Consider the following 25,394-nt stretch of genomic DNA (forward strand, 5'->3'; position numbering starts at 1 on the left):
TATGAGCTATAGTTACACAAATCCTCATAGTCTACTCATTTCAGTTTTATTTTGTGCTTGTGTTTATGTTTGAATTACTTTACTCAAGATAGATGGACATTTTATGTGTAACTGGAATACATAAACCTGACAAAATAGAACAAATTATTTCTCTGAGTGCTCCAAACAGAGCCAGGCTAGCTCTTCCCTCTGTTTACAGTCTTTATGCTAAGCTAAGCTAACAGGTTGCTATGGCTTAGAATTTGCTGGATATGTATAAAAATTCAATTTATCTTCTTATAAAACTCTAATTACACTTGTTTTGAGAGCATTTTCCCTAAAAGCTAGAATTATTGCTTTACAGTAATTATATCAAATAATTTTTTCCGTCAAAAGTTTGAGTGGAAAAACAACTTTTTAACTCCTTTCTTTGTGTTTCCAAGTGCTGTTATTGTTGGTGCTGCCTTCGCTAAGCCAATTAGATCACTTTACGTTTTTCTTTAGCGCCCACCAATGACTCAGGACTGCATTTTGCTTTCCACTTTTACTTTGACTGCTCCATCATCTGCCATTTCTGCTGCTGGGGACAGTAACTGCAAAGAACGTTCATTGATACTCTTTGGTAAATAATGATAGCTAAAACAAAAGCGTTATCCTCTTCCTGTTTTTTGTAAATCCAGCCTTCGTTTTCCCGGCAGCTCATAGCTGGTGGCAGACAGAATTGCATGGTGAAAGCGAGGCTTTCAGGGAACCAATCTAAACACTGATGGTGTCATTACTCTGCAGCCATCACAGTGCAATCAACATTTACTGCGTAATGATAAATTAAAGCAAAAACCTTTCCATCTTTAACCTCGAGCATCACCGCAGCCTGCATGACTTAGTGACAGCAGAGGGAAAGCTACTGTCAGGGAGCCTGTGATATCACACACAAAAACAGATCCTGTCTCACCTTGTTTCAAAGCTGCTCTGCCCAAAAGTTGAGCTTTTTTTTTTTTTCCTCAGGAAGGCAAGCTTGTGCAGAGTGCAGCTGACATAATCCTACACTGCACTTCAATCCTCTAACAGCCTACAGGACTCATTTCCATAATATCAACACCCCCACTGTAGTTCTGTACTATTGCGTCAGACCCTTCAAACTATTAGCTAGCTTAGCACCAAAGTGAACCAGGAGTGTTAGTGTCTCAAGCCGGAAACTGTGTGTTTTATAATTTTATATACAGGAATCAAAAACCTTCAGGCTTGTGTTACAAAGAAAGTAAAACATTTTCAAGGAGACTGAAGCTGCTGCAGTTGCTGTACGGTAGGTCACACACCACAAAGCCTCAGTGGGAGAAGGCTGCTATGGAGATAGCCTTGGGAGGAGATAATTAAAATAGTAGCACCTATAAGAGGTCCCACCTGTAGGGCTGAGAGGGAGCCGTTTCCAATGCGACCGCCCTGTAGAGAGCTCATCTGAAATTAATCAAATCCAGCATGAAAGCAGACTCAGTGGAGCGAGGTGTAACGATATGGACTGCTGATGCTGCAGTGCTACGTTTCGGTCACATCTGCCCTCTTTACTTTGGGAGATTCACCACAGCAGCCCTCTTTGTTTTTTTAAGACGCAACAACTCTCCAGAGACGGGACTGAATTCATGTCTGTGGTGTTTTCCGCAGGTGCAACAAAGAGCGAGAGGCGGGGGAGGGAGGGTGACAGTGCAAAAAAATGATGCCAGTCATGATGTTTGAAATACAGAAAAACTTTATTGATGTTCCGTATGCCTCCTTCCAAATTGATCTACAGTAAATTAAGCTATGTTGCACACAGATTTAAATTAGCATGGATCAAACCTTGACACACACACACACACACTCATACACAGCCACTCACGATTATTCCTTCCGTATGAGTGGATGTGAAAACATGGAGGACAGCAGTGTACACCCAGGTGGAGCAGGACAATTACAACCACCTCCTAAATTTGACATTCAAGCGAGGTGAAAATGCAGATGTCTACTAACTAAATGCTAAACAAGGACAAAAGTACAACTGCTCTATGGTTGCAGGTCCTAACTTTCATCTCACTAAATTGAATCCCACAGGGAATTTTAAATATTTCAGAGGTAATCTGTACAGTTTCCTTCACTTTCTATCCATATATAATATAGAATAAGGCCCCGACTCAAACACAGCACTTGTTCTTTATTTATGTTTAGACTGGCCTCAAACCTTGTGACTCGCTTCTTGATGTTTTTCAGTGTGCTTCTACTAGATTCCTGATGATTTGTATTTTATGTAACCACTGTCGAAGCTGACAGGGCTCCGCAGCTCAGAGCATGTCCACTATGTTCTCTACTTTCGGTTACATAACTGTTTACTATACTGTAGCACTGACGAAAGCCAAAAACGTCTTTGAGGACAGAGTTCTTGTAAGGCTTCTTATTATAGTTGTCACTTGATACCAAAAATAAAACCAGAGACTGGCAATAAATAAAAACAAATCCATACATGTCACAGAGAAGAAGAAAAAACAGCTACTACAATGCACACGGACATTGTTTAGATCATTCGAGTTAACATTCTGTTGTCCAAATGAAGAGGCAAATAAATAAAATCAATGCTGAAATGTTAGTACAGCACATTTAACGCGACTGTATCTTATGGTACAAGCCATGACGTAAAGGTACACCTTCATTATCTGAAGAAGCCGATATGCAAGGCACAACAACTGGCGAAATTCTTTAAGCTCCATCAGCTTTTCAAAAATATTTCTTGTCTTTCGTGATTATAAAAGAGAAGAAATGACAAAACAATGTCAACAGGCCCAGTGTTTTGACTGTGGACAAAAGGCTGAGCCCTCAATTTCGTCGGTCCCACAGGGGCCAAAAGTCTCAACAGAGAAAAAGGGTGGGGACTGTTATGTACCGGGATGCTTTACACTGGTTGTTTAAAAACAGCACAACTATTAAAGAAAATAGTAATTTTAGTCCCCAAATTAGTTTTCGAATCACAAAACATTGACTTTTATGTCTCTGCTGTTAATTGTTCAAATTTGTAAAATTATAGACATACATAACAATTCCATATTGAACATACAAGTGTCTGAGGAAGGCAGATAATTGGGATTCAGCTGTGCCAACTTTATGGAACAAAATGACAATATGTTAAAGGGCAAGTTTGAGATTCTAGTTCCGCAGTGTTACTGAACATCAGTCAAGCAAAATATGTTTATGCCAGTAATGTGGATTTTGCTATTAGCTGGATGTTAGCTTAGCATTAAAGGGGCACTCCAACGATTTAGATCTGTATTTCTATAAAAAGTTTGGGGACTTTACAGACATGGATTAAAATTACAATGTCAAAAGCTATGTAGCATAGACTGAGACATTCCAACATGTTGTCACTTCTAACTCATCAAAATAGGGCAGATTGGTCAGTGCTCCTACTCTTCAAACTATGATGCTCCATGTACCCCTCTAGTGTCAGTTTTAGATGTATCAGTTTCCATGTGTCAGTTTCCATGTCAATTTCTAGTCTTTATGTGCTTAGCGTCTTTTCAAAATAAACATCTGTGTTCACAGGAAATGTAGGCTTTGTCACCAAAACTACCTTAAGTTTAGGCAACAAAAATACTTGGTTAGGATTAGAAAAAAAGATCATGGTTTGGGTTAAAATAAGTACTTTTGTAACGTAACTTATCTTGACGTATTCTACGGAATGTTGTCTAAAAAATCTAAAAAAAATAACACTGACTTTTGGTTTCACATGGGACACAAACAGGTGGTCTCCTGGTTGAAAGTCTTGTATTTGTTAGACCTATCCATCAACCCAAACCTCATCCTTTCGTGGACTTCCTCTCTCTTTACACTGCATCAGTTGCTCTAGGTGTCTAAAACTGCCACAGACGAGGATTGAGATCTGGTTGGATATCCTGACTTTAGGTTCCTAGGATGGGCTGAGCGCCAAAAAACTGGGTACTACACTTCCCATAATGCACCTTGATAGTATATCTTTGTAAGATCATCTACAAAGACATACTATCCCTCAATTTTTTAATGTGGGCTCTATCTGGGCTCAATCTATGATTTTACAATTGAGGTAACTGTGATGACATCACTGTGACATCATCAGGGTTATTTTGTCCGACTAGATGAAGCTCCTCCAGAGCCACAGAACACATTGCACTACTGTTTCTATAAGGTGAGTAGCACTGATGAGTTAGCTAACTGAGCTTGATGGAGTGCCCCTTTAAATGCTCTAAATAACAAAAACGTTTATGTCAGCAAGAAAATTTTATAAACTTAACAATGTCAGTGGCCGATTAGACGATAAGTCTCAAATGTGCCCTTCAATAGTGTATTGATTTCTGATTGGTGAAAGGCTAATGACCGATACTGGAAGGAGTTAATAAACAATATCTACTCACACAGTTCTGAGTGCAGAAGTACAGACTGTCACTACTGTATCGTTATATAACACAGACTTCATTTCTTTAATTGAAAATACCTCGAAGGCAGAATCAGGCACTAGATAATTTGACTGTGGCTGAATTTTCAAGGGCTATCAAAGTGTAACGGATTAGCTAGCCTCCTGATATGTACCTTGAAATCTTCATACAAATGTAAACATTCAATGATATTGCACTCAAGCAGCGTACCAACATACTGAATCCATGTGTCAGTACTCATGCTTTCATACTCATAAAGTGCTTGGATGTAAAAAAAAATATTTGAGCAGGAAAAATGTTCGACCATTCTTTCATCAAATTTTAGACAATTTGAAAACTTCCACAGGTGGGACACGCCACAGCAAAGTATACAAACCATGGTTTTGTGTGTAAGCCATAAACAGGGTACCTCAAACGAGCTACCTGAAGCGCAATGCAAATACAAAGAGGCGAAGGCTCTGTGTCGCTGTCATTTGGTTTCTGTATTTACATCCCGAAAATGTCAAACAATCTTCCCATGCTCTCTTGCCTGCAAGAAAAGAGAGAAACATACACAAACTTGTTAGTTAAAGCTTATTTCTATTCCATAATTCAGAGTCCATTATTCATCTCTTTCCTATATGAATGATTTAAGTGGGCTGTTAGATGCATTATCAGGGTGTTTCAGCGGTGGATGAGATAAAGAGGCACTCTCTCATGAGACTATTTCTGCTGCACTCCAACAGGCCTCAGAGGTGGTGAATGTACTTAAACCGAAATTGGATATCTCACAGCTGCAGTGCAGATATACTGCACGTCTCGCTCTCTCTTCATCCATTTAACTCATCATCCATTTGCACTTCCCTCTATCAGTCCATTTACACATCTATTGATTCTCTCATCCCTCCTCCCGTCTCGCACACTGACCTTGTCGCTGCTGGTGGAGTGTGTTGGGTGTGTTTCTCCTGACTCCAGGCTCAGGACAGACAGACCGGAGTCTATTAGTTCCTCTTTGAAAAATAAAAACAACATTAGTTTAGCTATACACCATCCAGATGTAGTAAAGTCAGGGCGATTGAAGCTTTTGCGTACCTGTGTTTGTGTTGCTGATGTTGCACTTGGCGAGCTCTACAGGCTGCACAGAGCTCTCCTGGAGAGAGGTGCAGGCTTTTTCAGTAGAGGGGGAGCTGGGTGTTTGGGGGAGGGTGCTGTCTTGTTTAGTACATTCAGTTTCAGGAGCCTGCTGTGGGGCAACAGGAGGTGCAGATGGACCACCTCCCTGATCTTGCGGACTAGCATCGTCCTGCTTGGCACTTTCAAGAGGCTGCTGCGGCTCCTGCGCTTTTTGTTGGGGTTTTTTCGGTGAGGAAGCTTTTAAGGAGCTTGCACTTCTCGATTCTGAGCTGGCAGAGTCCTGAGAGCCTGTGGTATGAGCCCCCTGGATGAGTTCCTCTGAGAAGCGTACTTTCTTCTCCGAGCCCCGAGGGGACGAGGCCTCTGCCTTCCCCTGAGTGGGGGTGTCCTCTCTCGGGGAATCTGTGGATCCACTCACTTCCTCAGATGTACGCAGTGAATCTGGGCTGGGCGACAGCTTCATTTTCAAGTCCTCATCCTTCATATTTTCTAACTCAGGATCTGTGAGGGCGTCGAGTTCCTCCAAGAATTCCTCTAATGTCGTGTCAGAAGACTAGGAGATGAGATTAGAACAAATCATTCCTGCATCTTCAGTAACATTGATCAGCCAATTCATATTCACACTCACGCAGGTTTGATTTCTCACCTGTAGTCTCTCTCCATCTTCATTTGCCTGCCATCTAAAAAATAAAGGCACTTTAAAAAACCAATCTGTGACAATTTAGACAGAGTGTGTTGTAAATCGTCTATTTCCCCCCATTACCACATGTAACTTAGAGGAAACATTTTGGAAAGAGATTTGGATGAGAAGATACTGCTCTCAGCCAACAGCCAGTTAGCTTAGCTTAGCATAAAGGCAGGAAATAGGAAAACAGCTATCTTAGCTCAGTCCTAAAGTAGCAAAATGCTGATTAAATAAAAGAAGATTAAATTAGTTAATTGAATAACTTTACTGACGCTAGTAGGTAGGGCTGCACAATTTATCCCTTTTTTATTGTCATCAAAATGTCAAATTCAACATGTAGTAGAGTGAGAGAGAGGAGTCTTTCTGTAGGCCTATGGGAAAGTTAGCGTCAGCCTGGTTCCCTCATCAACCCATTGGATTTTTGATTATTGCAGAAAATAAACTGTTTGGCAAACATGTTTTTAATACTTTCATGTTTTGTTCAGTGAGATAATCCTCACAAATTAACTCCACTTTCATGATTTTTGAAGTGTAAATGCATTTACCAGAAGTAAATAGCTAACGTTAGGCTAAACAAACTACACCACAGTCACATGACTGAACGTCGCCACCACAACAAGCCTGTAAAGCCTTCATCTTTGGACTTGGCATGGATGTATAAAAACTGGATTCAGCATTAAACCCAGGACCCTGTTCATTCCTAGGGAAGTTGCTCAGAGGCACATGGAGCCAATAATGTTTGTTTGTGGCATAAAATTGGGCCAACAGAGCAAGCGTACTAGAAATCCCCGCAGGGCCAGCCAGCAACTTCTGGTTTAGCGCACCACTAACTTGGATAAAAAGATGTAATCATGCGGCTCTTCTAGACTTTTTAAATGTTACTGGACCGAATGGATTACTTTTTTTTTTTTCTTTTTAAAGATATTTTTGGGGGCATTTTAGCCTTTAATTGATAGGACAGACAAGCGTGAAAGGGGGAGAAAGAGAGAGGGAGTGACATGCAGCAAAGGGCCACAGGCTGGAGTCAAACCCGGGCCACTGTGGCAACAGCCTTGTACATGGGGCGCGTGCTCTAATCACTAAGCTACCAACGCCCCGGATTAAATTCTGATAGTAAAACAAGTCATTTTGTGTACCCAAATGTACCCACTGATTTACGAATGTTTCTTTCACCTTGTAAGTCTATGGGAAAAAAATTTTTTGGGTCACAGGGCATCACATGATGCACTTGGAAATCCAGTTTTTGGTACCAGCAAAAATTGGCTTCAAACTTGGCACACTTCCTAGGGGCCTAGTTTCCAGTCTTCATGCTGAGCTAAGCTAACCCTGTCTTGGTTGTAGCTTCATATATACCATACAGACATGAGTGGTATCAGTCTTCTCAACTAGCTATCAGCAACAAAGCAAATATGTGCGCTTCCAAAAACATTGACCTGCTCCTTTCACATTGCATAGTCATGAAAGAGAAAGCAAAGTACAAGAAACATGAAGACAGAAAGCTGTTGGTAGCTTAGCTCTAGTTAGCTTAGGTCTCAGCTGTTGTAGCCTGAGTGGCCTGTGGGCTGCCTCTCATTACACTACAATTTATTACCAGCTGTGGCATCAGCACAGCCTAACAACAGGAACCTGTCAGGACACACCTGAATGCTGTTTTGCACTTCTCCTAACCCTTTCCAACTTCCACTCCATTTGCATAGAGAGGAAGTCATCCAGCACATTACACTTCCACACTAAAAGGCTATAATGCCTCACTTCCAGGTCTGTGGCCTTGCGGTTTTTTGAGATAAAGAGCAAAGCTTGGGTAACACCGAAAGCCTCCTTGCCACCCAGCACAGTGGCTTGTTTCACAACAGAGGAAGGCTGGAGGAGAAAAAGAAGTTAATGCAGTGAGACACACATGGGACCTTCTGGGTTATTTAGTCAGCTGCCGCAACTTCTAAATCAAGTCTCATGACATCCAGGGGAATTTGTGCATTAGGGCACAGTGCAGGAAAACAACAGTGGGCCTTCCCACATTCGTTTCGCAGATTTCATTAGTCATAGTACGTTTTCTCGTAACACTTGAATGCAGCTGTGGTGAGAGACATCCCATCGGTTGAATCAACTTTAACATCAGGCGGTTGTGTGTGTGGCACTGATGTGGATGATGTTTAGCTGTTACTGTTACTGACCTCCTGGCTCTCCCAGTCAGACGATCTATGCCTTTTGCTTTACTGCTCATCACTAGCACGTTTTTAGCTCCCTTGTCCTTGCCTCGCTTCTCGTGACCTAGGACAGAAGAAGTCAAAATTAAATGACATATTCACATTAAAAAAAGCCATTTCTCATTTCTGCTAGACAACAACAAATCTTAATTTGTTTCCTTGCTGTGTGGGCTTAAATTTCTTTAAATATCAGGGAAAAAACAGATTTTCAAATAGTCTCACCCCCAACATTATCTGCCTTGCTCTTCCTAACTGATATCCCACCAGTTTACCCAGTTTAATGAACCCCACATGAATTAAATCCCACACCAATATCCTGTTTCAGAAAAAAAAGTCAAATTATAGCAACTAGATTCTGTTTCACTGACACTTAAGAAAATTACATAAATTCGCAAAAGTGTTCTGAGCTTTTCAGTAAGCTGAGTGATGATTTTAAAGGAAAAGTTCAACCCAAAATCGAAGATACATATTTTCCTCTTACCTGAGGTGCTATTTATCAAATGTTGAAGATATTCTCTGACATATAAGGGAACTAGATGGCACTTGGCTTGTGGTGCTAAAAGCACAAAAAAGGACTCTGGGAATCATAACCCAGTTACTTAAAGGCTTTCTAAGTCCTCCTAAGCTTGAAAAGTTTTTGCCACATACAGCAAACATCTCCTCACGATCTACTAGCTACATGTCCTCTGAATATGCTGTGAAAAAGTCCGGTCTCTGTAGGCAGCCCAGGCTCCGCAAATGACAACAATAAACATTTGGGTCCAGGCTGCACCAACCAGCCAGCGCGAGACCAGCGAAAGCAAGCACACACACGTGAACGCGGTGCCCAGAGAGGCAGTTAGAGCTACAGGCTACAATGAGGCTAAAAGGCGAGCTAGCTCCGTTGCGTTTGATAACATTGTTGAACGTAAACAGAAGTGAAGTGTTTTTGTTGCCATTTGCGGAGCCTGGGCTGCCTACAGAGACCGAACTTTTTCACAGCATATTCAGAGCACATGTAGCTAGCGGATCGAGAGGAGATGTTTGCTGTATGTGACAAAAACTTTTCAAGCTTAGGAAGACTTAGAGAGCCTTTAAGATAATCCACAGACCTTATTGTGAGTGGTTTCATCTAAGAAATATTTTCTTTCTACTGAACTACACCCGCCAACCGTATCACTGTGCAGAAGGCAGTGTGCATCTACTTTTACAGTTAAGAGGAAAAATATGTGGTTTTGATTTTGTGGTGAACTGTCCCTTTAAGGCACTGAACTAATTAATAAATACTATTTCAGTGTAGGATACTGCACCTGCCCTGGACTGCCCTCTTCTAGCATTTCGTCCACCTGGAATTAAAAAAAAAAAAAATGGATTAAATAATGAAGAAAAAGGAGGATGAAACACAGCATTTTATCATCATATTGTGCTGTGTCGTTTTCCTCCTGTTCTCAGTGAGGACTGTCTGAATGTCTCACCTCTGCTGGAAGCCCCCCAGTCTCTGTCGGGGATGGATTTGTCTGAAAACCTAAAAAATGGAGGTTCAGTTAAGACAGAAATATAAACCAGAGCAAGCGCTGTCTTGTCATGCCTTAAAATAGTTCATCGCTTTTTGTTCAGGTGACATAACAGCTCATCTCCTCTCCACTTCAACAGGCCCTTCTGACATTTAAGTATAATTATTGTACATCTATTATGTAAATTTGAGACTTTGCGGAATTAGTGAGAGGTTTTTTGCCCCGTGAGTCACATCTTTGCTTTTAACATCAAGCGAAGCCATCTACTTTGTTGAATCAAAAACACATTTCCTCTTCCTATTCTTACTCAAGAGCCTTGTTTAAGCCTTGCCAAATAAGGCAAGGTATTCCATCCCTTATTCCAAGCTAAAAATATCCGCTCCTCCCTTGTCTCTTTACATTTTGATGCTTCCTTAAACAGCACATTCATTTACTCTGCAACTCTTTGTACCACAGCCTGGATTGTTTGAAATCTAACAAACACTTAAAATGAATGGGCTGTACTTTCTTTCCTCCAGTCAGTCTGGGGTGCTGTTGTGTGTTTTCACAAAGCTGCGATCAAACTGAGTCTCTGCAGTGTAAGAATACACAAGAAGTTATGCTAAAATACTGTTACATAACTGTGCATACAATGATATAATTCGCCTCAAACGTAATTATTTGGTGACCCAATAATTTAGCAACATCCTGTGGCTTCATGAGATTGAGTCTTGTGATCCTGTGGGAGGACACGCAGTCCAAGCACCTCGTCTAATGGATTCTTCCAATGAATAAACTGACTAAAGAGAAACAGGATGTTCTTCAAGGTTATCTATATTGGCACTCAAAGTAAATGAAGCTTTTCATTCAGTTCAGAAGTAAAAAGAGGACAGAGGCAAACTTCTGATTATTAAAAGAACTGCTAATTAGAAAGGGGGCGAATGAAGCTGATAAGTCAGCAGACCAAAATAAAATGAGGGCACTGTGTGTACTATGGTTACATCATATCACTTCACCTTATTAGATATTTGAATGAATTTTGTCATAATTAGTAGATGGATATTGAGTTATGCCCAGTGACATGTTTTGTGAGGCCACAGTTACCTTCAACCAACAAAATCTAATCAATTCATCGTCTAATCCAAGTGGACGTTTGTGCCAAATTTGAAGATAATCCCTCCAGGCGTTCTTGAGATATCACGATTATGGACAGACGGACAACCAAATAACATAAAAACATTGTTCTACCAGCACCTTTTCAGTTGTTTCCCTTGTTAAAGGTACAGTGTGTGGGACTATTGGCAGAAATAGTATATAATAATAATAATGTTAACCTGACAACAAAAAGACTTGTGTTTTTATCACATGAGCCGTTTATGTCTACATACAGAGCAGGTCCTCCCCCACCATGTTATTTCTACAGTAGCCCAGAACAGACAAACCAAGCACTAGCTCTAGATAGGGCCATTTGTGTTTTCGCATTTTTGCATCAGCCACCATATTTCTCCTACACACTTGGCACATAGGGGTTTCAGTTCTGCAACCTCACTGCTAGATGCCGATAAATCCTTCACACTAGACCAATTTGTTAAAAAAAAAAAAAAAAAATGCAGTAAAAATGTCAGTTGTGTTGCTGTTGTGGCTGAGAAATAACCTTAGTTTAACCATGTGACTTCCTGTACTACAAATCAGTCACAAATTAAACAAACCAAAGTAATTTGTGAGTTTTAGAGGGGCTGGTAGGCATTTCTTTAACCTAAGGACAGAGCAGTTTCCAATATTTATGCTAAGCTAAGTTAGCTGGCTACAAGAATACAGACACGAGAGTGGCATCAATCTTGTCATTAAGTCTCAGAAAGTAAATGAAGAGGTGTATTTCCCAAAATATTAAACTATTACATAAAAAAATAGAGAGGGGAGATTATTAGCACTAAGCCTACATTATTAAATTGCATAATGCAAGGTAAAGACGCAACTAATTTTATAACAAAGAGTATAACTAAGAGGACTAAAGGCTAGTGGTTAGAGGAATAGATTCCTCTTTTAACAACTACCATTAAATGGCCTTTGATGAGCATTTTATCCCCTCCTGCTCAGTGGCCATTGGGGAGATGAGTGTGAATGTGAAGCTCTGCACTGCTGCAGAAGATTTAAATGTTCAGTCCACATTTCTTAGAATTGAGTTCTCCAATATAAAAATAGAGAGAGCCAATGAAATATCACCCACAGGAATAGCTGTACAAAATCTAAGCCATCAGCAGATGAAGTGCCTTGGGAGGGCTGAGTGCTAAGAAGTCTTACATGTTCTCCGTTTTGTCCATGTCCCACGCCCGTCTCCACTGGCCCTTGGCGTTTTTGTGGCGTGCCACTCTCTCCCTGTCAATCTGCTCGCGTTCCTTCTTCCACCGCACGTACTCCTCCTGCTCCTCTTTTGATGTGGGGATGTTGAGGTCTGTGCTGGCCTGCGGGCTCTCGGGCTCCTTAACACATACACAAAACAGTTCAGTGTATTTTAATTTATTAAAATGTGTAGCCCTCTTAATGCTTTATATCACGTTGCTGTCCACTTAACAGTAATGAAGCACTGAAACATGACTAAATTAAACACCAGCACCATGAGTGGCACGTTATAATGCATCTGAAGCATCACTCTACACGCTGATCAGAGTGGTGAAGCTCAACAGTAGCCTCACATTAAGCATGGGTGGTCATAAACATAAAGAGATTCTCGTCTGTAAACAGATAAACAGCAACAGGGCCATACACAGATCAGTGGGGGTAAAAAAGAAAATGAACAAACAAGGATATTTGTGGTATTTTCATGTATTCTACATTACTGTAAACGCCATTCGCTGCATCACTGTAAATACTGGTGATGGAATATGAGTGTCAGTTCATTCCTGTCAGCTCCCATGTTATTACAAAAAGCTTCTTGTTTGTCTTCCATGATGACAAACACAATCAAATTCTCTGAGACAATATTTCAGGGAAAGTGCAGTCTGCAGTAAATGCAATTATATCCCCGTCCTCCATTCCCCTCTTAACCTGTTTATTGATTACCGCGACGAGAGCAGAAAGGATGGCTTGCTAATACTAAAGGGAGATGTGATGCAGGCTCTTTAACACATCAAAGGGGACAGAGGCTGTGTGCTCTTGTTACAAAGCCCTGGAGTGAAGCAGGACTACAAACACTGCTGCTGCTGCTCTGAGGGAAATCACGTAAAAGAGCAGCAATCTCTGAGAGAAAGTACACATGGGTGATTTTTTTTTTATACGCAGGAGGGAGATGCTGTCTAGAGAAAAAATAAAATAGTGTGAGAAAAAAGGCAAAACAATCTTCATGCTGCTCTGCATATTATGACAGAGAGAGAAACAGCAGTGCCAGTAAGAAACCATGATGTGTGATGTTTTCCCCTCAGGTGTGGACCAATCATAGCCAAGTAAACATGTTGCCTTCCAATGAACAGTTATTGGAGGACATGGCATCTGTGCTCATCCCTCTGTTTTCCATCCTCTCTCCCCTCTCTCTCTCCTCTGGCCCCTGGAGGACGTCAAGGGGCCACAGGGGAGGGCGCTTGTCGCATGTTCCAACAGGCCGTCTCCTGCTGCCACCCCGGCCACAGTGCTAATTAGCACTTTTCAATTTCTTGATTTCTCGCCTCCGTGTGGCCTCGCAGGGAGGTTGTCAGGGGCCAAGACAGGTAAGGTGGACGTTGCACAGTGAGTCTGGCCGGTGCTGAGCCCAAAACAGAACTCAGACGTGTGTATGCATATTTAGATAGATCTGTAAATGAGAATAATCATTCTGAAAATGCCAGAGGAGGTTTCTGGTGCATTTGTTAAACAAAGCAGCTAACAACAAAGCCAAGGGCTGCCTGACCTTTACTCCTTACACACACCTAAAAAAAAAAAAAAAAGGACTCAGCATGATATTTCCTTAAGCAGTCACTCAGCTCAGGCTGCAAAGCAGACAAGGTACAGAGACGCAGAGAGGCATGAACAGCATCACTTGTCATGCTGTGTGTTCGGCGAGACTTTGAAGCCCGTCCTCCCTGCCTCCCTAGTTAGCCTGTTTGTCGCACGCCCAATCTGCGAGACAGCTGAGCTCTGAGCTACTCCAGCGACGTTAACACGCAAGCCAGCAGGAGGCAGATGGGGACGAGCGATAGAAAAGGGGGGGCGTGCATGGCAAAGTGTTGTGTCTGTCTGCATGTGAGCGCTTGTGATGAGGAGGGTAGAGAGCATATTTGCATTCCTCTGTGTTTTCGTGATCTAGCATACTGGCGCTGTCATGTGGAAAACCTGTATTCCACATTTGTTTCCATCTCAATGAATTGTGCTCATTGCGGAGATTAGCGATAGGGACAATATGCATGTTGCTACGTCATGTCATTGTGGTACCTGGCATTGCTCTGAAAGCCTGTGCTGCTCCTCGGTGTGCTTCTGCCCTTGTTTAACCTCATCCTGTCACAGAGGAGAGACAAGACAAAAAAAAAGGGAGATGAACATAACAACAATAAGGGTGACACAGCAAGTTGCTCCCAGCCAATTACACATGGTTGTAAAGAGTCACATTACTGCCGCCATGAACAGTGAAAACACATCAAGCGAGAGCATGGACTCATCCACTGAGAAGGATTATGAGACCTACACTGCCCCCAAGTGGACTAATGGTGCCATGGTGTAATTTGGCACTTGTGGCTGCGTTTTAAATGTCCAGTCTGCGGTGAGGTCATCAGAGCAGAGTGCAGTTTGCAGGTGGTTGCATTTCAGTGATTTGGAAAAAGAAACTCATCTCACTGCAGGTGGAGAATTGTATGAATTTTGCTTGAAGTGTATTTCTGACTGCAATGATGTGCTCCGGTGAGCACAGTGGATGAGTCATGCTGCCATTAACAGCAAGGCTTGTATGAACAGCCAAGGGGGGGGATGGCAATAAATGCTGGACAGAGTGGTCTGTTGCACCTACAGACAATGACGCCCACATGCATGCTCTCCTACCCACACCCAAATGCAGCCTGGCTTACACACAAACACAAAGGGCTCCTGACTACCTTGTTTCTTTTCTTCTTTCGCCTCTCACTCCTTCTTCCTCTCCCTCTCTGACCCTTTCCTGGCTCCTCGCCAGGCCACTGTCTTTGGCAGCATAATGAGCCTTTTCAGAGTGAGAAGGCAGTCGAATGTTAATTAGATCAAATCGGTCCTTTCAGGATGGTGGGAATGGGTAAACAATCGTGCCGGAGGAGAGCAGACCACTTAAGGTTCCAGCGAGGGGAAATGGAGGCTGGAAACAAACGGTGGGCTGCCAGCAGTCTCTTCCCTTCTCTCCCCCTGCCACTTTTTCCCCTCCCTCTACATTTCCTTTCTCCTGTCTCTTTCGCTCATGAGTGTGAACTGACAGTCTAGTCATGGGTTACTTCCAGGCATTACAATATCTGTTTGGGACGCTGCCAAACAACCACACCCCTCTCACAGAGTCATTATTTATTTCCAGGCTGTCTCTCACACACACACACACACACACACACACACACACACACACACACACACAGAATCATGATTTTCAGTCAGTTCAGAGGACATTACACTGACCTACATTCATTTACTGTAGACTTACCCGAACCTTAACCCTAGTCTAAACCCTAAAATTAATGATTTATATAACGGGGACTTGCAGTTTGTCCCCAGAACGAAGGCGAGTCCCCACACTGTGACAGTGTGAACAGAAACACAGACAGGAGACGTACCCTAACCCTAAAATTTTAATGATTTATGTTGTGGGACTGAACTTTTGTCCCCAAAAGGAAGGCAAGTCTCCACAAATGTGACCCATTCACACACCTGTTCAAGGCAGTAATATTACGCCGTTATGCTGCCTTGCCGTTCTGTATAAAAAGTACGACTGCGGAATGGGGGTTGACAGAGTTGTCTCGCCTTTGAGCCAAGAAAGGAGGTAGTAACAGTGCCGAAACAATGTCTGTATAGGCTGGACAGATGGCAGGATGGGATTGTGGGCAGCACGGGTGTGATGTTTTGACAACGTGGGAAATTTAAAAAGTAGCTGATAGCAGCTAGCAGCTAACTCAAGGAAGAACAGCAGCTGAAAATGTCTGCAACTTGGGAAAACAATAAGGTCCAGGATCTCCTTACTCTCCAAGCAAAAGACAAGATCAGCTGCCATATAACAGGGAAGGTAAATGATTGTTATTGTCGTGTTATGCCATCTGCAGAGCATCATCTGTTTTTTGCAGATGATGTGGTTCTTTTGGCTTCATCACACCATGACCACGAACATGCAACCGTACGTGAAGCGGCTGTGATGAGAGTCAGCACCTCCAAATCTGAGGCCATGGTTCTCTGCTGGAAGATGGTGGTTTGCCCCCTCCGAGTTGGGAGAGAGTTACTGCCTCAAGCAAGGGAGTTCACGTATCTCGGGGTCTTGCTCACGAGTGAGGGTAGAATGAAGCGTGAGATGGATCAGCGGTTTGGTGCGGCTTCTACAGTGATGCGGGCGCTGCACCAGACCGTCGTGGTGAAGAGGGAGCCGAGTCGGCAAAGCTTCCGATTTACTGGTCCATCTACGTCCCAACCCTCACCTATGGTCATGAGCTCTGGGTAGTGACCGAAAGAATGAGATCGCAGATACAAGCAGCCAAAATGAGTTTCCTCCATGGGGTGGCTGGACTCAGCCTTAGAGGTAGGGTGAGGAGCTCGGATATCCTGAGGGAGTGTGGAGTAGAGTCGCTGCTCCTTCGTGTTGAAAGGGGTCATTTGAGGTGGTTCGGGCATCTGATCAGGATGCCTCCTGGGTCCTTCCCGTTAGACGTCCCACAGAGGCCTGGGGTAGACCCAGGACACACTGGTGGCATTACATATCTTATTTGGCCTGGGAACGCCTTGAGGTCCCCCAGGAGGAGCTGGAAAGCATGGTTGGGGAGAGGGTAGTCTAGGGTGCTTTGCTTGGCCTGCTGCCCCTGTGACCCGGCCCCGGATAAACAGATAAAAATAGATGGATGGATGTTATGCCATTGTTATTGTTCAGAAAGTGCTGCAGACGCATGTTTTATATGTCACACTAGAGACCGATGCTGTTGTTTCACATGTCACACCTGTCACGCCTCTTTTGATTCTGCAATACCAGTATGCTGTCTACAATCACACTGATGCCACCGTTTTTTCTATGTAAAAATGCAAAGGCTGCATGAAGAAGGGACTTTGCAGTGGCCCTACAGCGGTGTCAAAAAGGCTTGTGTAAACAGAAACACACACACAGTTGTGTTTCCATCACCTCAGATGACATTACATTGACTTACATTGATTTCCTGGAGATTTACTCTGACCCTAAACTTAACCCTAAACTTCAATGATTTAAGTTTCAGGGACTTGCATTTGTCATTAAAAGGAAGATGAGTCCCCGCAATGTGACAGTGTAACCAGACACACACACACTCACTCGAAAAATATTTCAGGGCAGGGCAAAACCATATAAACCTGCAGCTTATCACGGATCTCATCCATACAAATATTTTTCTAACACTTGCCAGATAGATCCATGACATTTTCTCCTCCCATCAACACCCTTTCGCAGTGTTTTCCCCCCACAGCTCTCATAAAACTTGTTAAACGATACTGGTTATGTAAACAGCGACCACGTGGAAACCCTGGGTCTCTCGGATTCACAGACGACTGGTGCACTGGAGCATTGGCTACTGTTCAAATGCTGATTCAGTCCACATGATAAATAAAGGGGGACAGACCAAGCGGGCCAGAAATAAAGGCGAAGAAAACAACGTGTTCAGCCCATAGATTTAGTGCACATTAACCCAGACGGGCCAGTGAGCAGCCCTCGGTGTCTCAGCCAATCAGAGGCAGATGTATATATACATATTTAGCAAGAGCCTCCGCGAGCTTTGTGTCCGGACACCCCTCCTGCGACCAGACTGTGTCTGTGTTTACAGTGGTGAGGATCAGCTGTCTGTGCTGTGCTTCGACTCATTGATTGAGCAGCCTGTGAGTGTGTATGTGTGTGTGTCAGACTGAGGCAGAGCAGCTGTTCCAGAGTTTCTGCATACCCAGGGGGCCTAAGTTCAATGACAGTGTGGCATTTCACAGCCTAGCCGGGGGTGCTGCATGTGCACATGTGTCTCTGCCTGTCTGCATTAAACATTGGATCTTAGAGCAACAGTATACAGTGTAGCGAAGGTACTGATGTTAAACATGCCATCTCCAACTCCATACTACCGATAGCAAGGCTCTTTGTTAGGACAGGAGCTAATAGAGCATCTATCTATCTTTCATGGCCCTAGAGGGACTGTGTGAACTTTACAGACTGTTCCACACGCCCAAAGACATCTACACCCAGAGGCTGAGTGATTTTTCTTTTGCTAAAAATACAACAAAAGTTCTACAGAAGGAGAAAAGAAGAATATCCATCAGACCTGAATGGGATTATGCTAAAAACGTAGAAGCAGTCATCCAGGCCTTTCGAAGGTGTGGCTCTACAGCACATCGACTCAGCCAACAGCTCTATTAGCAGCCCCCCTCTGTTAATTCCACACCAGTCAAACACAGCCCCAGTCCACCTCCTGCTCACAAACCATTGTGCTCCATCACTGGAGGGGTGTGGCCAGCCGACATGTCTGACATCTATGTAAAACACGTCGGTGCAGCACAACAGAGTGAACAAAGGCGTACGAGAGAGTGGGAACAGACTAGAGGGTGCATTTTCAGTACTGAAGCGTATGATCACTGAAATGTTCAGTGTGTCTGATTCAGACCTGTGCTGCCGTGTCTCTCCTAGTCATGTGAGGTGGCTGCTTTCCCCTCCCAGCTGACTCCACACGCCTCGCCTGTCCGTCATCTGTAGGGCTCTTGATGTCCGCAGGGCCTGGCCTCTTCTCTGGCCTCTCACTCACCACCCTCTTACCCTGGAGAGACAGTTACTCATATTAGGGGATCATAACTGTAGCAGTGAGCTGTAATATAAGAGTGCCACTCCTATGATGTCAAAATAGTGCACAAGACTTATTAATTTGTGGGTTGGGGTTACTTGTTTGTAAGACACCTTTTTTCATTTATGTGCACAAATAAGAACATTTAGCCCTGACACCTGCTGTCCTCGATGTACCTGTATAGCTATACAGACATATTCATGGACAGATGATTGAACGGTGCTACCACAAGCCTAAACTTTGATCCAGCCACTCTCTGATTCAACAGGATGACACATCGTACCTCACAAAGCTGCACATTTTTAGCCAAGCTATCAGCGTGTCTCTTTGGATAGCTATGTCAGTGTGCAGTCTACCAAAGTATGAAATATCTCAACTATAGGATGAATTGCTATGAATTGTGGTACAGATATCTACAATCAAATACCTGCAAAACTAATGATATTTCCATCTGTCTCAGTTGTACTCCTTGTTTACTGCTATTTAGTAAAGGTTAGCATGCAAACCATAGACAGTAAAATGAACATAGCCACCACAATGCCACTTGCTGTTTTGTGGACTCCCATTTTGAAGCCTCAAGTCTGTCTTTCTGGCTGTCGCCATCTTGGATTTTTGGAGGCAGAAGTGAGCCAAGGTGACCATATATGGACAAATTTAAATAGATGAGTTGTAAAAAAAATCATCCCTGTACAACTGTCACGAATGGGGAAATTAACTTTAGATCAGGCTGTAAACATGTTTTTTCTGCTGTAAAGTGAGCCATTTTAACATGGGTGTTTATGGGTATTGACTCACTTTTGGAGCCAGCCTCCAGTGGCCATTTGAAGAACTGCACCTTCTATCACTTCCACACTGGCTTCATTTTTCACCTCCAGAAGATGCTTGATGCTAGCACAGTAAACCAAGTTGCTTAACATGGTAAACATTTCTTGCCAAATAGCACTATGTTAGCATCGTTATTGTGACCATGTTAGCATTTAGCTCAAAGCATTGTTGTGGATAAAAGAGCTGCTAGCCTGGGTGTAGACTCTTAAAGGCGCTGTATGTAAGAATGTGGCCAAAACGGTTACTGCACTCAAATTCAAAATACTGCCGCGAGTCGTGTCCGCCCCCCTCCCCTACAGATTCAAGGTTGCTGGACAGCGGCACGCTGGAGACTGATTTGTTTGCCCACGGGCGGCTGCCGTGGCAGGGCCGTGTCGCCGCATCCTTGATCTTCGGTTTTCCAGTGGACCGTTTGAGCAAGTCTGGCTTCTCTGCTGCTAACGCTTCTGCCGGGATACAGCTGAGGAGGAGCCGGCTGCTAATGCTATGTACTGGGACACTGCTAACGCTGCTGCCGGGATACAGCTGAGGAGNTTTTACGACTATTTGCTTTAGATTTCTTACATATAGCTCCTTTAAGTCTTGTGGACTATCCTCACAGCAAGGTTGAGAAGGAAACAGGGATATTCAGCCTACTTTTTACATTAATATATCTATACATTAATTCAGAATTCCATGAATACATAAATGGTTTGGTTTGGTACTGCCAAAGTAATGGTACTCAGATTCTAACATGCTTCGAGTATCGGCCTAAGTCAAGGAGCGTAGACTGCACTTTATTGGATCGAAATTAAACACTACAAACCTAAGATCATGAAATATTCAGTAAACTTTAGGGAAAAGTGAAATGAAGCATCTCCTGAGTCGCAGTAAAAGCTCTGACTCTGGCAAAAATTTAACTATAAGCTTTTCGTATCGTGCCATCAAGGCTTCAACAAGGCTCTGAGATATCTAGGTCTTATAAATAGTTCATGTTACATAATAATCATAATATATTCAATTCAGTATTCTCAATTTTCCTCTGTTGTCGGACCAATCATTGCTACGAGGGCACACTTTTGCATATGCATCAGCTCATGGAATGAAGTCAGCATTACATATGCATCATTCTTCAGTGCTCTTACTTTCTTTGCAAGTTATCATACATCTTTTCTAAGTAAAACCTGTGGGTTGAATGTCTGTCATTTTCGCTTGAAGTGAAATTTGGCACTATAGTGTATTTACCTTTTTGCCAGCCATAGTGACCATTAGCTGCTTTCTGTGGCCTCGACCAGCACCCTGCGAAAGGCCGTCTCCCCCCTTGTCAGGCCCGGCCTCCTGCTGTCCTTTCCCAGCTGGTGAGCCACCGCTGAATGGCTTCGTCACCACCACGCGACTGTCCTGCTCCAAACCGAAGACGTGAACATGTTATAGTCATTGAGTTTGTTGCCTCTTTTCCTCAGAAAGTATTGTAACTGCGTGCACTCCGCAACAAAAGCAGTGCTCTGAGGTATTAGTCAAGTATCATTATAGTTTTTAAGTATGTCAAAATACTGAGTAACTCACACTGGTGGACTTGCTGATTGTGATGGAAAGATCCTCAGCTTTGCCCTTTCGGCTCTGCAGCGCCATTCCTTCTTCCTCTGCCCTTTTTCTGTCCTCTTCCACCTCCTGAATGCAACTCAATGAAAACAACAGACCAATCAGGAAGCCTGAAAGAGCTGCAACCTTTGACAGAAAAGACAAATGGCCCAGACTTGCAGTTCTACACCTGCAATGACGACCACTGAAATTTCAGACTCCACAGAAGCTTCACTGCCTGTGAACACTTGTCCTTACCTTGTGCCTCTTCATGAGCGCTTCATTCTTTCTGCGGAGAGCCTCGATCTTCTTGTCCAGCTCCAGGTCCCTCTCATGATCCCTCTTGGGCATCATGTCAGTGGGGGTCTGGGGGACACAACAACAAAACTTTCTTTTCAAACTAATAAAACAAGTTATTCAAACGATAAATGTTGTTTAAAGCAGCAGTACAAGAACTTTGCCTACATTCATTAGTGTAAAATAAAACAATGATTACAAACGTGACCAGACTTCTCATGCCAGCTTTTGGTACTTGAGGGTTTCTAACACACCACTGTGTGCGCTGCGTTAACACACAACATTAACACACCCTCACACCCACCACAGATGGAGCATTCATTACGAAGCTCGGTTACACAGGGAGAATGCATATGTGGAGCATCCTAAGCATCCCAGTGCGGTCAGCAGGGGCACACCTCCTCACACGAGAGGGGGCCCTGTACCGAAAATCTCCATGTGCTCCTACGGAGCAGCAACTAGGTGCATGTTAACACTTCCTTTCATGAAAATCTCTCTTTAACTTGATGTACAAACATGCGCAAGAGAGCTGCACAGTTGGAGAGATGTGCACAAATATTCAGAAGAGGCAAGATTAGGATAATGTTACAGAATGATAATGGGGGAGATCTAATTTCCTTTAGCCTGCAGCAGCTTAATGTTCCCTCTCCAATCTGGTCTGTGTAGTCTGGATGTATGAGTGGTTCCTTCACCTGGCTGTAGAGCAAACTAAAGAGCACGTGTCTTGGAAGACTGGCAAGAGAGGGACTCTGCTGCAGCATGAGGTTAAAGAGAGTGTGCCGCTTTCTTTAAAGACCAGGATCAATAGAGGTTCAGGTCAGGTCAGAGATGCCGTTAAAGAAGAAACTGCTGTATTGTTTTATAGTTATAGCACGGCATTTTGGGTATACACTCATTCACTTTCTTGCCAAGAGTTTAATGAGAGGATTATTATTAATCTCATGTCTGTAGGTAAACATGTAGCTCCAGCTAGCAGCCGGTTAGCTTACAATAGCATGCGCACATAAGTTCCTAAGGTTGTCGTCGCTGTGATGTTGACAAGCAGCAGCAAACAATCTATTACAATTAGTCTTTTTGTATGGATTAAACAAAAAAGTTAAAGGGAAACTTTCCCATGTTTTTGTGTCTAAGATACTAATGGAGACCATTTTTGAAACTGGTCAAATATTGAGAGAGACCGCTGCAGCCACAGCAGCGAAACAGGCTGCAATGTAATCTCTACAGGAAACTGTGCACCTTTAATTTAAGTCCACTGAAAGCGCTTCTTTGTGCCACTGACAGGCTCAGACTGTTATTATATGTTTCTGACAACATAATGGAGGATCCCTAAAGAAGAAATGAAACGTCTTTCTTTACCTTATGCTAGTCTGTTTGTAATTGTGACCAAGTCTTGCTCAAGGAGAAGGCTGAAATCTCGTTGGAGGTGACCTATTGCAAGAAACAATCAACACTGGAAACGTTGTTGTTGTTGTGTACAGAAAATATAGCTTTGTGTTATCTAAAGATTTTCAGTGTCATGGCTCAACATTTAGCTGATTTCGACAACGTGGAACACTTTAGATTTAGATATTAGAACAAGATTTCTCCTTGAAAGAGACCTTGAGCGAAACCTGGTCACACGCACCAACAAAGAGAGCAGATCAGCAAAAGGTAAAGAAAAACATGTCATTTCTCTGTAGGGTCCTTTTCGTAATGTTTTCAGACACTTAATAATAACAATCTGAGCCTGTCAGTGGCAGACAAAAACTTTTAGTGGACGGAAATTGACAGTGCACGATTGCACAAAGGGATTACAATGCAGCCTGTTTCACGGCTGCTGCTGCAGCGGTCTCTCTCGATGCTGGACCAATTTCAAAAACTGTTACCTTCATTAGTCACTTAGACACTAAAACATGGGGAAAATGGTTCAGGTTAAAAAATACCAAAGTTTCCCTTTAATTAGTGAGCTTTAAATGTGCTAGTAGATGGATTTTGTTGCCTCTGTATAGAGCAAGGACAAGCTAACTGAGGTGAGAGTGCTATCTATCTTTTCATCTAAGTGTTGCCAAGAAAGTGAATAAGCATGCTTCCCAAAATACTGAACTATTTCTTTAAATTGGTTTACATGAAATGCCAGCACGAGGACCAGTCACAAGGCAGCTCCTGTGTCATACAAAATGCAACATATTGTTTCAAAGAGACATGCTCCAGGCAACGAGATGATACTAACACTGTTACCAAGCAAAGCTCTTAGCTTGTAGTTTACGCTGAAGAGGACATCAAAATGTGTGTTTTAAAAGTAATAATGTTCTGGGATATTTGGCAGACAGCGACAAATAGGTGCCAAAACTTTGATAAGATGGGATCAGAGTTATGTTTGTATCTGTTTCATCCCTCCATCTCCCTCCTGGGAAATGAATTTCTCTTCATATGCTCTCAAAGTTTTCATTCAGCACACAAACAACAGAGCTCTGAGAATACTCAACGAATGACAATCACTGTAAAAAGAAAACAAAAAACCTCTCAACTCAATCAGCTAAAACAAGTGTTTCCGAATCAATGCTGGCATCACTGACTGTTGTCATTCGCAGCTGAGGAGAAGTGACAGTAGAAAAGTTGCCATTACTGCTTGTTGAAACTGTGAAAACACATCATTCATTTTTGAAGTATCCCATTCTCCGCACTCTGTGTCGTTTACTTGGAGGGGTCAGACTGTCTTGACAGAGACAGGAAGTAGAAGTGCCAATGTGAGTCAGTCATTCTCCACTGTTGCCCCAGTGACGACGAAGGAGTCGAAGCTGTTTCTGTGTGATATTGCTAGCACAGAATGATGACTCACAGCTAGCAAGCGCACAAAGACCCTCACATTGGGACTGCAAGAAATTCTTTAGTGTGTTTTTTTTCCATCGCCGCCACCGTTACGCCTGCAAAGAATATCTGCCACTGAAGTGTTGTTGACTGAATGTAAGGTAGTCAGCACAGACTTTAAGTAAAATGACAAAAGCTGCACATCCTGAATGCAGCTGTGTCGAACCTGCAAAGAGACAGTGAGTATGAGAAAAGTTGGGACTCACTCAGAGAAGCAGCAGGCTGGAAAGCGGTTACCTCACAGCTTCTAGTTGTCAGGGTATCCAAACACAACAGACCATGAGGACATACCACCAAGAATAGACGCAAGGGAGAGACACGCTGCCGAATCTGAATCTCAGCGAAGCCAATGGCGGAGACTGAAGTAAACACCGGCCTCCTTGAACCAAAGTGGGGAGACTCTGTGTGGTGACGGTACCCCTCTGGGTCAGTTCTGTGGTTGTGCAGCAGCAAGGCGACACATATACACACACAAAACCACAAAACAGACAGAGACGTTGTGGGTCTGCCAGTGGACGGCACCCATGCCCGGACTGGCAGGCGAGAGGGAGGAGGAGAGGGGGGGCCCTGCAGAGAGAAAGCTGCCAAGGCTTCCTCCCTACCCAGCGTTCCTGCCACCTACAGGAGCTACAACAGGGGAGAGAAAGAGCCGGAGACACAACTGAAACGCTGCATGTAGCCTCAGCTAAATCTGCGACAGAGCAGAGGAGGGAGAGGGGGGGAACCTAACACCAGAGAGAGCAGGAGAGAGTGTGGGATGAGAAGGGAAAGGAGAAGGCACTCACGGGTCTTTCCATGTCAGCGGTGAGAGCTGGGGTGGGTCCAGGCGCGAGGCAGCCGAGGCGGCAGAGAGGGCTGCCTGGAGTCGACGATCATGCCTCGATTACAATGAGCCAAGTTGGGCAAGCGGCCAAGACGTCTAACAAATGCACAGAGCTCCCCTGTTAACGGATTTCACAGCACCCATCCGCTTGTCCTCTCCCTCTCTCTCTCTCCCTCGCTCCCTCTCCAGCCCTCCCACCCTCCTGCAC

The 25,394-nt window shown here is 43.5% G+C and overlaps 1 protein-coding gene across 4 annotated transcripts; it reads right to left on the reverse strand.

Annotated features, from left to right (window-relative positions):
• Positions 1 to 1,716: 1,716 nt before the first annotated feature.
• Positions 1,717 to 25,394, reverse strand: LOC126401461 (coiled-coil domain-containing protein 9B). Of its 4 annotated transcripts, none has more exons than XM_050062723.1 (14): positions 25,149 to 25,394; positions 21,478 to 21,585; positions 21,205 to 21,309; positions 20,884 to 21,039; positions 18,661 to 18,810; positions 14,285 to 14,347; positions 12,185 to 12,363; positions 9,866 to 9,915; positions 9,701 to 9,736; positions 8,379 to 8,475; positions 6,169 to 6,202; positions 5,481 to 6,075; positions 5,316 to 5,398; positions 1,717 to 4,938 (listed from the first exon to the last, which is right to left on the reverse strand). In XM_050062723.1, exons 1-14 carry the CDS (start codon positions 25,158 to 25,160, stop codon positions 4,912 to 4,914), a joined length of 1,695 nt encoding a protein of 564 aa, XP_049918680.1. In that variant the 5' UTR covers positions 25,161 to 25,394; the 3' UTR covers positions 1,717 to 4,911. The 4 variants fall into 4 exon arrangements, with proteins under 4 accessions (XP_049918680.1, XP_049918678.1, XP_049918679.1 ...); XM_050062721.1 differs by having other exon boundaries at positions 21,205 to 21,366; XM_050062722.1 differs by lacking the exon at positions 1,717 to 4,938 and having other exon boundaries at positions 5,235 to 5,398.

This window comes from Epinephelus moara, chromosome 14 (assembly GCF_006386435.1).
Source record: "Epinephelus moara isolate mb chromosome 14, YSFRI_EMoa_1.0, whole genome shotgun sequence".
NCBI classification, from domain to species: Eukaryota; Metazoa; Chordata; class Actinopteri; order Perciformes; family Serranidae; genus Epinephelus; species Epinephelus moara.